At 34.1% G+C, this 16,212-nt stretch overlaps 1 protein-coding gene across 3 annotated transcripts in view; it reads left to right on the forward strand.

The window, feature by feature from the left end:
* Positions 1–16,212, forward strand: part of SIDT1 (SID1 transmembrane family member 1) — a 217,480-nt gene that overhangs the window by 147,026 nt on the left and 54,242 nt on the right. For all 3 annotated transcript variants that reach the window (XM_063446333.1, XM_063446326.1, XM_063446335.1), the window contains exons 4-5: positions 5,248–5,418; positions 5,631–5,676. In XM_063446333.1, coding sequence (XP_063302403.1) covers positions 5,248–5,418; positions 5,631–5,676 — 217 coding nt within the window. The remainder of the gene's footprint in view (positions 1–5,247; positions 5,419–5,630; positions 5,677–16,212) is intronic.

The raw sequence follows: 16,212 nt of genomic DNA on the forward strand, positions 1-16,212 counted from the left end.
CGTGAAAGTGCCGCTCAGACCCCAGCATAAATAACCGAACGCCGCACGAATCCAATAAAATATATAAGTTACTTTCAAACTACCGATTGACTTTAGGGAACCACTTTACCGAAGGACCGTGGCTCCCGAACGGCTTGGAAGTACAACGGTATTCGTGCCGCCGAGTAGCCGATTTTAGTTCCAGGTGCTCGATGACAAAATACCGCTGGGCTAACAAAGGATCCAAGATGGCCGACCGCCGCGTGGTCGGTAGCCGAACGGCGGCCACCCTGAATCCTTCTAATTACCGATTGCAACAATGTTGCAATCCTTAATGTGAGCCACACAACCTCCTGTGTGTGGTACCCTTTCGGTAGTTTGTTCTTTTCACGAACAGTGTTGAAATTCACTGTTCGTGAAACTATTGAATGAATGCTGGCGGTTTTTCATGCTGCCAGCATACGAACGCTATTGTTCGCATGGAACCCATTAAGCATACATATACTTGGTTCTTAAAGTGGTGCACACATCTTATGAAAATACAGTAACAAGTGGCTAATTTGCCACACCATCCTACTGGTGGTGGGATACAGGGAATCCATCCTACTGGTGGTGGGGTACAAGGAATCCATCCTATGGGTAATGGGGCACTGGGAATCTATCCTACTGGTGGTGGGGTACAGGAAATCCATCCTACGGGTAAAGGGGCAGAGGAAATCCATCCTACAGGTAATGGGGCACAGGGAATCCTTCCTACGGGTAATGGGGCACAGGAAATCCATCCTACTGGTGGTGGGATACAGGGAATCCATCCTACTGGTGGTGGGGCACAGGAAATCTATCCTATGGATAATGGGGTACAGGGAATTCATCCAACTGGTGGTGGGGCACAGGAAATCCATCCTATGGATAATGGGGCACAGGGAAACCATCCTGCTGGTGGTGGGGTACAGGATATCCATCATACAGGTAATGGGGCACACATCCTACTGGTGGTGGGATATAGGGAATCCATCCTAATGGTGGTGGGGCACAGGAAATCCATCCTGTGGATAATGGGGAACAAGGAATCCATCCTAGTGGTGGTGGGGCACAGGAAATCCATCATATAGATAATGGGGCACAGGGAATCCATCCTACTGGTGGTGGGGTACAGGAAGTCCATCATACGGTTAATGGGGCACAGGGAATCCATCCTGTGGATAATGGGGTACAGGAAATCCATCCTATGGATAATGGGGTACAGGAAATCCATCCTATGGGTAATGGGGCACAGGGAATCCATCCTGCTGGTGGTGGGGTACAGGGAATCCATCCTACCGGTGGAGGGGCACAGGAAATCCATCCTATGGATAATGGTGTACAGGAAATCCATCCTATGGATAATGGGGTACATAGGGTCACATAAAGAAATGCTATAAGTAATAAGCTCTGCAGTGAACTGTCTTCCAGATTAATGTGAGCTATTTAGGAATGGTTTGACATAAACCTGGGCTATTGTCCCTCCTCCACGGATAATGCATAATTAGCTCTTTCATATTATCGGTGTGAACATTGTCTATCATGGGTAGCAGTGACTGGCTGAGAGTACTGGAGGCTTAGCCCAGAGTGGGGGCAGTGTGTCTCCTTCAGACACCAATATATGCTCCTCATCACTTGTTGAGCCGTTCTAGCCATCCATACTGATAACGCATTGTAGGACACATTCATATATTTTCAGACATTACTTTTTATAGTCATCCCCCCATGTACAATAATAACAAACTCACACCATGAATTGTTGTATTTATGTCCCCAAACTCATCTTTCCATTTCCAAAGAGAATTCTGATTCAGATCTTTCTACTCGCCCATCTGTATCTATTTCACAATGTACCCTGGTAATACCGGTATATTATAACAGAGAAGGATTGCAATCCCACGGGCCCAGGGCAGGATAACCAATCCTTCACATTGGGAAGTTTAATGGGGCCAAGCAGTTCCATGATTCTAACCCATGGGTTCTAGGGTTGTCGTATGGTTAATTCTGCTCTTTATGGCGCCCCCCCCCACCCTCCCCAGATCTTATTCTCCATCAACTAAAATACAGTAAAATCAGGATATTTAAAAAAAAACATGAAATGACACACCATTCCACAGCCTTCCTGAGATCCTCCCCCGGCTGGGGAAATTAGTATAAATCCATATTCTTCTTTGATTTTATTTTGTTTTTCATTTACAGTACGGTACAAAATGTGTAATTTTTAAAGTAACTACTTAAATAACGTGTGCGTTACCTTCTCTGTTTTATATCTGAAGTCCTCCAGAATGCTAATTATCTTGCAATGCCTAGGCCTTACGCCTTCCCCCGCAGCAGATTTAATCTTATTTGTCACGTCACCTATCAAGTAAACAAGCAAGGAAAGCTAATTCACATCCTGCTCCAGGAAGTAAAGCCCAATAATTAAAACAGTCACTCCACGACAGCAACGTGACATCTGGACACAAAGAAAAAAAGACACATGAATTTGGGACAAAAAAACTAACAAAAAACAAGATGGACAACAAAACATAAACAATAAAAAAAGAACATTCAACATTTCTTATTTGTCAGAGAACTTTATTATACGAAAATAACAAGTCCATTCCACCGTGCGCTTCCAAAATATCGCACGGTCTTCTGCTAACTTCATTCACAATATTGGAAGACAATCGTTACAGGTTACACGTTACAAGTTGTGTAAACTGAGAACCTTTAAATAAAGGGAGAAATTTGTACAGCTGCCCTTCACTCGCGTCGGCCTAACATGGCGAAGATTTCTAATAGGAGAGGACATTGTAGAACCTCACCTGGGTTTCTGTCCCTTTATTTTTCTTGTATTGTCTATGTGTTTTGTACCTTTCTGTTTGTTTTAGTGATGACATTTTTTCATCAATAAACAGATTCAATTAAAATTCGAATACAAAGAACGAGTCTACAAAATAGGAATAAAAATAACTGCATTAGTGTGCGTCGACATGGCCACACCCTGCACAATACAAGAATAATAAAATGTGTGTAATCCTGTCTGTCAGTCAATTGTATAAACAATACAGGAAAGGAGATCCATGTCCCGGTGACGGGGTTACACGTCCGATAATATCTGCCATCTGCCCGACTCAGACAGGAGCTGCCCAGGTATCTGCCTTCACTAGAACTAACGCTGCCAGATCTGTTCTCCTGGACACCAACCGGTTTAATCACTAGAACTAACGCTTACAGATCCAGTGTGTTCTCCTGGACACCAACCGGTTTAATCACTAGAACTAACGCTTACAGATCCAGTGTGTTCTCCTGGACACCAACCGGTTTAATCACTAGAACTAACGCTTACAGATCCAGTATGTTCTCCTGGACACCAACCGGTTTAATCACTAGAACTAACGCTTACAGATCCAGTGTGTTCTCCTGGACACCAACCGGTTTAATCACTAGAACTAACGCTTACAGATCCAGTGTGTTCTCCTGGACACCAACCGGTTTAATCACTAGAACTAACGCTTACAGATCCAGTATGTTCTCCTGGACACCAACCGGTTTAATCACTAGAACTAATGCTGACAAATCTGTTCTCCTGTGTAGCGGAGTAGCAAAGGTTAATCCTAGAGGTCTCCGCTGGTAATAAAGATTCAGCATACAGAAGGCAGGACACATGGCATAATTCCCATTCCCAAGGACTAGACGACACACAGCCTGGGAGTCAACTGATTTTTAATAACACCATCTCTGCTTTTATGAGATTCTCCCATGCAAGGGAGGCAACTACCATAATTATTACATTGCCCAATCACATAGACCGTACCTCCCCCACATCTCCTCCCCTTAGCTTAACAATTACCGTAACATCATTAAAAAGTATAATTTTTTTCCCAAGTTTTGGATGTACCCCAACTATGAAAGGTACACCCTTAAATGAGGTACCCCTGATCTGGGTGAGAAACATACTCAAAAATCACCCAGATCGGACCAGGGGTTTGGGAGTTATGGAGGGTTAAAGATTTGACTGGCCGCACGGGCAAAGTAGACGAAAATAGTTCCATGAGTTTTGGCCCTGCGGTCGGTCTCAGTTCACACATCAAAAGTCCCGAAAGTCAATGCCATCCAGTGTTAATTTAACGTTCGGATGAATCCCCTGACTAACTCTTACAGATTCAGTGTGTTCTCCTGGACACCAACCAATTCAATCACTAGAACTAACGCTGACAGATCCAGTGTGTTCTCCTGGACACCAACCGGATCAATCACTAGAACTAACGTTGACAGATCCAGTGTGTTCTCCTGGACACCAACCGGTTCAATCACTAGAACTAACGCTGACAGATCCAGTGTGTTCTCCTGGACACCAACCGGATCAATCACTAGAACTAACGCTGACAGATCCAGTGTGTTCTCCTGGACACCAACCGGATCAATCACTAGAACTAACGCTGACAGATCTTGTGACGGACCCTCTGTCAATCATTTGGGTGCTAAACCAAGTGGGATCTGGTACGACAACTACTGAACAAGTGAAGTTAGTAGTTAGAAGTTAGTAGTCACAATGAACGGTCCGTTCTGCCACAGTACGCACTGTTTATTTGGGTAAAAGCATGTCTACTTTGAGCGGTGGGGTTCCGGGATAATGATTATTGCTGTGTTTTCTCATGACAAAGTGATGGTTTGTGTGACATTAAGGTGGGTGTGCAGTCACTCATTCACTATATAGGGAGAGGTAGATGGGCTCTCTGTATTCAGTGTGCCCAGTGTCTTCCCTGGGCTGTCTGACCCTCGTTATTGTCACCCAGGTGTAATACAGGGTGTTGGCACTTTGCCCTACAATATACCCTGCTATAATTAGCACAGGGACTGGCCTTGTATTTAAATACATGTAACCCTTTCCTTAACAAATGGCCCAGGCAAATATTGTCACGTTATTCTCTAAGAAGAGAATTTAAAGAGATGTTTACATTTAAGACCAAAAACTATCTTTATACCAATCAAATGTGCTCCACTGCAATAAAACTCACCGTATTGTGCAGTGTGTATGAGTGTATCACAGAGCTCCACAGCAATAAAACTCACTGTGTTGTGCAGCATGTACAGAGCTCCAGAGCAATAAAACTCACTGTACTGTGCAGTGTGTATGAGTGTATCACAGAACTTCACAGCAATAAAACTCACATTGTTCTGTTTTTAATCCACAATACATCAGGTATGGTAGAAGGCTGCTATAAGATGTTCTAACACCTGTAATGATTTCTGAATCCCCAGCTACCAGCGGATCTACACCTACCAGGATGTCAGCCGCACTCTGTGCCCAACAGAATCTGAGAGCAAGGCAGAGCCTTTGGACCAGTACATCTATATCGATGTCGCCTCCCTGTCGCCATCTAGTGTTCAGTACGAGCTGATGGTCACCCGACTCATTAACTTTGAGCTGCAGTAAGTGTGATATTTATAGGTTTAGGGGATAATCTGCCAATTCACTGTCACATTGGAGGGAATCGGTACGTTTTAGGGATTTCATTAGCAGCCCACCTGATAAACGTATATTAAATCTGCTGTTTCTTGCATTTAGTGTGCTAGGTGTCCTTTCATTTGGATAATGCCAGCACTGAGATTATTATTTACCTCTTCTATTCCATCTGTCGCAGGACCAACCAGTTGTTCAATTTCAGCGCCTCACCATCACAGCCCCAGGTAAGTCACCGATTGTCTGGAGATGGGGGGAGAGAGGCAGCAATGGCAATTACAGTGATACAAATACTACTGATACAATACTTCTATAGCAGGTCTTACACAGAGGAGTATCGTATTATAATATAGGTTATATAGCGGGATATCGTATTATAATATAGGTTATACAGAGGTATATCGTATTATAATATAAATTATATAGAGGGATATCGTATTATAATATAGGTTACATAGCGGGATATCGTATTATAATATAGATTATATAGAGGGATATCGTATTATAATATAGGTTATACAGAGGGATATCGTATTATAATATAAATTATATAGAGGGATATCGTATTATAATATAGGTTACATAGCGGGATATCGTATTATAATATAGGTTGTATAGAGGGATATCGTATTATAATATAAATTATATAGAGGGATATCGTATTATAATATAGGTTACATAGCGGGATATCGTATTATAATATAGATTATATAGAGGGATATCGTATTATAATATAGGTTACATAGCGGGATATCGTATTATAATATAGGTTATACAGAGGGATATCGTATTATAATATAGGTTATACAGAGGGATATCTTATTATAATATAGGTTATATAGCGGGATATCGTATTATAATATAGGTTACATAGCGGGATATCTTATTATAATATAGGTTATATAGAGGGATATCTTATTATAATATAGGTAACATAGCGGGATATCGTATTATAATATAGGTAACATAGCGGGATATCTTATTATAATATAGGTTATACAGAGGAATATCTTATTATAATATAGGTTATATAGCGGGATATCGTATTATAATATAAATTATATAGAGGGATATCTTATTATAATATAGATTATATAGAGGGATATCTTATTATAATATAGATTATATAGCGGGATATCGTATTATAATATAGGTAACATAGCGGGATATCTTATTATAATATAGGTTATACAGAGGAATATCTTATTATAATATAGGTTATATAGCGGGATATCGTATTATAATATAAATTATATAGCGGGATATCTTATTATAATATAGGTTATACAGAGGAATATCTTATTATAATATAGGTTATGTAGCGGGATATCTTATTATAATATAAATTATATAGCGGGATATCGTATTATAATATAGATTATATAGAGGGATATCTTATTATAATATAGGTTATATGGCGGGATATCTTATTATAATATAGATTATATAGCGGGATATCGTATTATAATATAGGTTATATCGAGGGATATCTTATTATAATATAGGTTATGTAGCGGGATATCTTATTATAATATAAATTATATAGCGGGATATCGTATTATAATATAGATTATATAGAGGGATATCTTATTATAATATAGGTTATATAGCGGGATATCTTATTATAATATAGATTATATAGCGGGATATCGTATTATAATATAGGTTATATAGAGGGATATCGTATTATAATATAGGTTATATAGCGGGATATCGTATTATAATATAGGTTATATAGCGGGATATCTTATTATAATATAGGTTATATAGAGGGATATCGTATTATAATATAGGTTACATAGCGGGATATCGTATTATAATATAGGTTATATAGAGGGATATCTTATTATAATATAGATTATATAGAGGGATATCTTATTATAATATAGGTTATGTAGCGGGATATCTTATTATAATATAGGTTGTATAGAGGGATATATTATTATAATATAGGTTATACAGTGGGATATCTTATTATAATGTAGGTTATATAGAGGATATCGTATTATAATATAGATTATATAGAAGGATATCTTATTATAATATAGATTATATAGAGGGATATCTTATAATATAGGTTATGTAGCGGGATATCTTATTATAATATAAATTATATAGCGGGATATCGTATTATAATATAGGTTATATAGAGGGATATCTTATTATAATATAGGTTATACAGAGGGATATCGTATTATAATATAGGTTATATAGCGGGATATCGTATTATAATATAGATTATATAGAGGGATATCTTATTATAATATAGGTAACATAGCGGGATATCTTATTATAATATAGGTTATATAGCGGGATATCTTATTATAATATAGGTTATATAGCGGGATATCTTATTATAATATAGGTTATATAGCGGGATATCGTATTATAATATAGGTTATATAGCGGGATATCGTATTATAATATAGGTTACATAGCGGGATATCGTATTATAATATAGGTTGTATAGCGGGATATCGTATTATAATATAGGTTGTATAGAGGGATATTGTATTATAATATAGGTTGTATAGAGGGATATCTTATTATAATGTAGGTTATACAGAGGGATATATTATTATAATATAGGTTATACAGTGGGATATCTTATTATAATATAGATTATATAGAGGGGTGTCTTATTATTAGATATATAGATTATATAGTGGGGTGTCTTATTATGAGATAGATTATATAGAGGGGTGTCTTATTATGAGATAGATTATATAGAGGGGCGTTTTATTATTGGATAGATTATATAGGGGGTGTATTATTATTGGATAGATTATATAGATGGGCGTCTTATTATTAGATAGATTATATAGAGGGGTGTCTTATTATTAGATAGATTATATAGAGGGGCGTTTTATTATTAGATAGATTATATAGGGGGGTGTATTATTATTGGATAGATTATATAGGGGGAGTATTATTATTGGATAGATTATATAGGGGGTGTATTATTATTGGATAGATTATAGAGGGGGGTGTATTATAATTGGATAGATTATATAGATGGGCGTCTTATTATTAGATAGATTATATAGAGGGGTGTCTTATTATTAGATAGATTATATAGAGGGGTGTCTTATTATTAGATAGATTATATAGAGGGGTGTTTTATTATTGGATAGATTATATAGAGGGGTGTTTTATTATTAGATAGATTACATAAAGGGGTGTCTTATTATTGGATAGATTATATAGAGGGGTGTTTTATATTTAGGTAGATTATATAGAGGGGTGTCTTATTATTAGATAGATTATATAGAGGGGTGTATTATTATTGTATAGATTATATAGAGGGGTGTCTTATTATTAGATATATTATATAGAGCAGTGTTGTATTATTAGATAGATTATATAGAGGGGTGTCTTATTATTAGATAGATTATATAGAGGGGCGTATTATTGGATAGATTATATAGGGGGGTGTATTATTATTGGATAGATTATATAGAGGGGTGTCTTATTTTTAGATAGATGATATAGAGGGGTGTCTTATTATTAGATAGATTACATAAAGGGGTGTCTTATTATTGGATAGATTATATAGAGGGGTGTTTTATATTTAGGTAGATTATATAGAGGGGTGTCTTATTATTAGATAGATTATATAGAGGGGTGTATTATTATTGGATAGATTATATAGAGGGGCGTATTATTATTGGATAGATTATACAGGGGGTGTATTATTATTGGATAGATTACATAGAGGGGTGTCTTATTTTTAGATGATATAGAGGGGTGTCTTATTATTAGATAGATTATATAAAGGGACGTGTTATTATTAGATAGATTATATAGGGGGTTGTATTATTATGGGATAGATTATATAGAGGGGCGTATTATCATTGGATAGATTATACAGGGGGGTGTATTATTATTGGATAGATTACGTAGAGGGGTGTCTTATTTTTAGATAGATGATATAGAGGGGTGTCTTATTATTAGATAGATTATATAAAGGGACGTGTTATTATTGGATAGATTATATAGAGGGGTGTCTTATTATGAGATAGATTATATAGAGGGGTGTTTTATTATTGGATAGATTATATAGGGGGTGTATTATTATTGGATAGATTATATAGGGGGAGTATTATTATTGGATAGATTATATAGGGGGGTGTATTATTATTGGATAGATTATAGAGGGGGGTGTATTATAATTGGATAGATTATATAGATGGGCGTCTTATTATTAGATAGATTATATAGAGGGGTGTCTTATTATTAGATAGATTATATAGGGGGTGTATTATTATTGGATAGATTATATAGGGGGAGTATTATTATTGGATAGATTATATAGGGGGGTGTATTATTATTGGATAGATTATAGAGGGGGGTGTATTATAATTGGATAGATTATATAGATGGGCGTCTTATTATTAGATAGATTATATAGAGGGGTGTCTTATTATTAGATAGTTTATATAGAGGGGTGTCTTATTATTAGATAGATTATATAGAGGGGTGTTTTATTATTGGATAGATTATATAGAGGGGTGTTTTATTATTAGATAGATTACATAAAGGGGTGTCTTATTATTGGATAGATTATATAGAGGGGTGTTTTATATTTAGGTAGATTATATAGAGGGGTGTCTTATTATTAGATAGATTATATAGAGGGGTGTATTATTATTGTATAGATTATATAGAGGGGTGTCTTATTATTAGATATATTATATAGAGCAGTGTTGTATTATTAAATAGATTATATAGAGGGGTGTCTTATTATTAGATAGAATATATAGAGGGGTGTCTTATTATTAGATAGATTATATAGAGGGGTGTATTATTATTGGATAGATTATATAGAGGGGTGTCTTATTTTTAGATAGATGATATAGAGGGGTGTCTTATTATTAGATAGATTATATAAAGGGACGTGTTATTATTAGATAGATTATATAGGGGGTGTATTATTATTGGATAGATTATATAGAGGGGCGTTTTATTATTAGATATATTATATAGAGGGGTGTCTTATTATTAGATAGATTATATAGAGGGGCGTCTTATTGTTAGATTATATAGGGGGGTGTATTATTATTGGATAGATTATATAGGGGGTGTCTTATTATTAGATAGATTATATAGAGCAGTGTTTTATTATTAGATAGATTACATAAAGGGGTGTCTTATTATTGGATAGATTATATAGAGGGGTGTTTTATATTTAGGTAGATTATATAGAGGGGTGTCTTATTATTAGATAGATTATAGAAAGGGACGTGTTATTATTAGATAGATTATATAGGGGGGTGTATTATTATTGGATAGATTATATAGAGGGGTGTTTTATTATTAGATGATATAGAGGGGTGTCTATTATTAGATAGATTATATAAAGGGGCGTGTTATTATTAGATAGATTATATAGAGGGGTGTATTATTATTAGATAGATTATATAGGGGGTGTCTTATTATTAGATAGATTATATAAAGGGGCGTCTTATTGTTAGATAGATTATATAGAGGGGTGACTTATTATTGGATAGATTATATAGAGCCGTGTTTTATTATCGGATAGATTATGTAAGGGGGGTGTATTATTATTGGATAGATAATCTTAATATAATGTAGGTTATGTAGAGAGATTATATAGAGGGGTGTCTTATTATTAGATAGATTATATAGAGCAGTGTTTTATTATCGGATAGATTATATAGGGGGTGTATTATTATTGGATAGATTATATAGGGGGGTGTATTATTATTGGATAGATTATATAGAGGGGCGTCTTATTATTAGATAGATTATATAAAGGGACGTGTTATTATTAGATAGATTATATAGGGGGTGTATTATTATTGGATAGATTATATAGAGGGGCGTTTTATTATTAGATATATTATATAGAGGGGTGTCTTATTATTAGATAGATTATATAGAGGGGCGTATTATTGTTAGATTATATAGGGGGTGTATTATTATTGGATAGATTATATAGAGGGGTGTTTTATTATTAGATGATATAGAGGGGTGTCTTATTATTAGATAGATTATATAAAGGGGCGTGTTATTATTAGATAGATTATATAGAGGGGTAGATTATATAGGGGGTGTCTTATTATTAGATAGATTATATAAGGGGCGTCTTATTGTTAGATAGATTATATAGAGGGGTGACTTATTATTGGATAGATTATATAGAGCCGTGTTTTATTATCGGATAGATTATGTAGGGGGGGTGTATTATTATTGGATAGATAATCTTAATATAATGTAGGTTATGTAGAGAGATTATATAGAGGGGTGTCTTATTATTAGATAGATTATATAGAGCAGTGTTTTATTATCGGATAGATTATATAGGGGGTGTATTATTATTGGATAGATTATATAGGGGGGTGTATTATTATTGGATAGATTATATAGAGGGGCGTCTTATTATTAGATAGATTATATAGAGGGGTGTCTTATTATTAGATAGATTATATAGAGGGGCGTCTTATTATTGGATAGATTATATAGAGGGGCGTCTTATTATTGGATAGATTATATAGAGCAGTGTTTTATTATTAGATAGATTATATAGAGGGGCGTCTTATTATTGGATAGATTATATAGAGGGGCGTCTTATTATTAGATAGATTATATAGAGGGGTTTCTTATTATTAGATAGATTATATAGAGGGGTGTATTATTATTGGATAGATTATATAGAGGGGTGTCTTATTATTAGATAGATTATATAGAGGGGTGTATTATTATTGGATAGATTATATAGAGGGGTGTCTTATTATTAGATAGATGATATAGAGGGGTGTCTTATTATTAGATAGATTATATAAAGGGGCGTGTTATTATTAGATAGATTATATAGGGGGGTGTATTATTATTGGATAGATTATATAGAGGGGCGTCTTATTATTAGATAGATTATATAGAGGGGTGTCTTATTATTAGATAGATTATATAGAGGGGTGTTTTGTTATTGGATAGATTATATAGAGGGGTGTTTTATTATTAGATAGATTACATAAAGGGGTGTCTTATTATTGGATAGATTATATAGAGGGGCGTTTTATTATTAGATATATTATATAGAGGGGTGTCTTATTATTAGATAGATTAAATAGAGGGGCGTCTTATTGTTAGATAGATTATATAGAGGGGTGTATTATTATTGGATAGATTATATAGGGGGGTGTCTTATTATTAGATAGATTATATAGAGCAGTGTTTTATTATTAGATAGATTATATAGAGCAGTTTTTTCATTATTGGATAGATTATATAGGGGGTGTATTATTATTGGATAGATAATCTTATTATAATGTAGGTTATATAGAGAGATTATATAGAGGGGTGTATTATTATTGGGTAGATTATATAGGGGGGTGTATTTTTATTGGATAGATTATATAGAGGGGCGTCTTATTATTAGATAGATTATATAGAGGGGCGTCTTATTATTAGATAGATTATATAAAGGGGCGTGTTATTATTAGATAGATTATATAGGGGGGTGTATTATTATTAGATAGATTATATAGAGGGGTGTCTTATTATTAGATAGATGATATAGAGGGGTGTCTTATTATTAGATAGATTATATAAAGGGGCGTGTTATTATTAGATAGATTATATAGAGGGGTGTAATATTATTGGATAGATTATATAGGGGGTGTTTTATTATTAGATAGATTATATAGAGGGGTGTTTTATTATTGGATAGATTATATAGAGGGGTGTCTTATTATTAGATAGATTATATAAAGGGCGTCTTATTGTTAGATAGATTATATAGAGGGGTGTCTTATTATTGGATAGATTATATAGAGCCGTGTTTTATTATCGGATAGATTATGTAGGGGGGGTGTATTATTATTGGATAGATAATCTTAATATAATGTAGGTTATGTAGAGAGATTATATAGAGGGGTGTCTTATTATTAGATAGATTATATAGAGCAGTGTTTTATTATCGGATAGATTATATAGGGGGTGTATTATTATTGGATAGATTATATAGGGGGGTGTATTATTATTGAATAGATTATATAGAGGGGTGTCTTATTATTATATAGATTATATAGAGGGGCGTCTTATTATTGGATAGATTATATAGAGGGGCGTTTTATTATTGGATAGATTATATAGAGCAGTGTTTTATTATTAGATAGATTATATAGAGGGGCGTCTTATTATTGGATAGATTATATAGAGCAGTGTTTTATTATTAGATAGATTATATAGAGGGGCGTCTTATTATTGGATAGATTATATAGAGGGGCGTCTTATTATTGGATAGATTATATAGAGGGGCGTCTTATTATTGGATAGATTATATAGAGGGGCGTCTTATTATTAGATAGATTATATAGAGGGGTGTTTTATTATTAGATAGATTATATAGAGGGGTGTTTTGTTATTGGATATATTATATAGAGGGGTGTTTTATTATTAGATAGATTACATAAAGGGGTGTCTTATTATTGGATAGATTATATAGAGGGGCGTTTTATTATTAGATATATTATATAGAGGGGTGTCTTATTATTAGATAGATTAAATAGAGGGGCGTCTTATTGTTAGATAGATTATATAGAGGGGTGTATTATTATTGGATAGATTATATAGGGGGTGTCTTATTATTAGATAGATTATATAGAGCAGTGTTTTATTATTAGATAGATTATATAGAGCAGTTTTTTCATTATTGGATAGATTATATAGAGGGGTGTATTATTATTGGATAGATTATATAGGGGGTGTCTTATTATTAGATAGATTATATAGAGCAGTGTTTTATTATTAGATAGATTATATAGAGCAGTTTTTTCATTATTGGATAGATTATATAGAGGGGCGTCTTATTGTTAGATAGATTATATAGAGGGGTGTATTATTATTGGATAGATTATATAGGGGGGTGTCTTATTATTAGATAGATTATATAGAGCAGTGTTTTATTATTAGATAGATTATATAGAGCAGTTTTTTCATTATTGGATAGATTATATAGGGGGTGTATTATTATTGGATAGATAATCTTATTATAATGTAGGTTATATAGAGAGATTATATAGAGGGGTGTATTATTATTGGGTAGATTATATAGGGGGGTGTATTTTTATTGGATAGATTATATAGAGGGGCGTCTTATTATTAGATAGATTATATAGAGGGGCGTCTTATTATTAGATAGATTATATAAAGGGGCGTGTTATTATTAGATAGATTATATAGGGGGGTGTATTATTATTAGATAGATTATATAGAGGGGTGTCTTATTATTAGATAGATGATATAGAGGGGTGTCTTATTATTAGATAGATTATATAAAGGGGCGTGTTATTATTAGATAGATTATATAGAGGGGTGTAATATTATTGGATAGATTATATAGGGGGTGTTTTATTATTAGATAGATTATATAGAGGGGTGTTTTATTATTGGATAGATTATATAGAGGGGTGTCTTATTATTAGATAGATTATATAAAGGGCGTCTTATTGTTAGATAGATTATATAGAGGGGTGTCTTATTATTGGATAGATTATATAGAGCCGTGTTTTATTATCGGATAGATTATGTAGGGGGGGTGTATTATTATTGGATAGATAATCTTAATATAATGTAGGTTATGTAGAGAGATTATATAGAGGGGTGTCTTATTATTAGATAGATTATATAGAGCAGTGTTTTATTATCGGATAGATTATATAGGGGGTGTATTATTATTGGATAGATTATATAGGGGGGTGTATTATTATTGAATAGATTATATAGAGGGGTGTCTTATTATTATATAGATTATATAGAGGGGCGTCTTATTATTGGATAGATTATATAGAGGGGCGTTTTATTATTGGATAGATTATATAGAGCAGTGTTTTATTATTAGATAGATTATATAGAGGGGCGTCTTATTATTGGATAGATTATATAGAGCAGTGTTTTATTATTAGATAGATTATATAGAGGGGCGTCTTATTATTGGATAGATTATATAGAGGGGCGTCTTATTATTGGATAGATTATATAGAGGGGCGTCTTATTATTGGATAGATTATATAGAGGGGCGTCTTATTATTAGATAGATTATATAGAGGGGTGTTTTATTATTAGATAGATTATATAGAGGGGTGTCTTATTATTGGGTAGATTATATAGAGGGGCGTCTTATTATTGGATAGATTATATAGAGGGGCGTCTTATTATTAGATAGATTATATAGAGGGGTGTTTTATTATTAGATAGATTATATAGAGGGGTGTCTTATTATTGGGTAGATTATATAGAGGGGCGTCTTATTATTGGATAGATTATATAGAGGGGTGTCTTTTTATTGGATAGATTATATAGAGCAGTTTTTTTCATTATTGGATAGATTATATAGAGGGGTGTCTTATTATTGGATCGATTATGTAATCAGTGGATAATTAGTAGAGTGTTGCACACTGGTATCAGTAGTACCGAAGCTCTGTGGTATAGATCCGTTAACCTCCAAATATATCCACAAGTGAAGAACCACAGGCTGCACAGCGTAGGGTGAACAACACCGTTTTATTGTGGAATGCAGAACAAAACAAGGATACAACGTTTCGGCAGTGAGGCCTCAATCATGTAAGCTGTATCCTTGTTTTGTCCTGTATTTCACAATAAAACTGCCTTGTTCACCCTACGCTGTGCAGCCTGTGGCTCTATATGTTTGTAATTAGTGGGTCATTTAAAGCCACAGTGATAGCTGTATACATAGAGCAGTGTTTCCTCATTGAAATGCTATATCTTTCTTTTATTGC

Source organism: Pelobates fuscus, chromosome 1 (genome assembly GCF_036172605.1).
Source record: "Pelobates fuscus isolate aPelFus1 chromosome 1, aPelFus1.pri, whole genome shotgun sequence".
Lineage (NCBI taxonomy): Eukaryota > Metazoa > Chordata > Amphibia > Anura > Pelobatidae > Pelobates > Pelobates fuscus.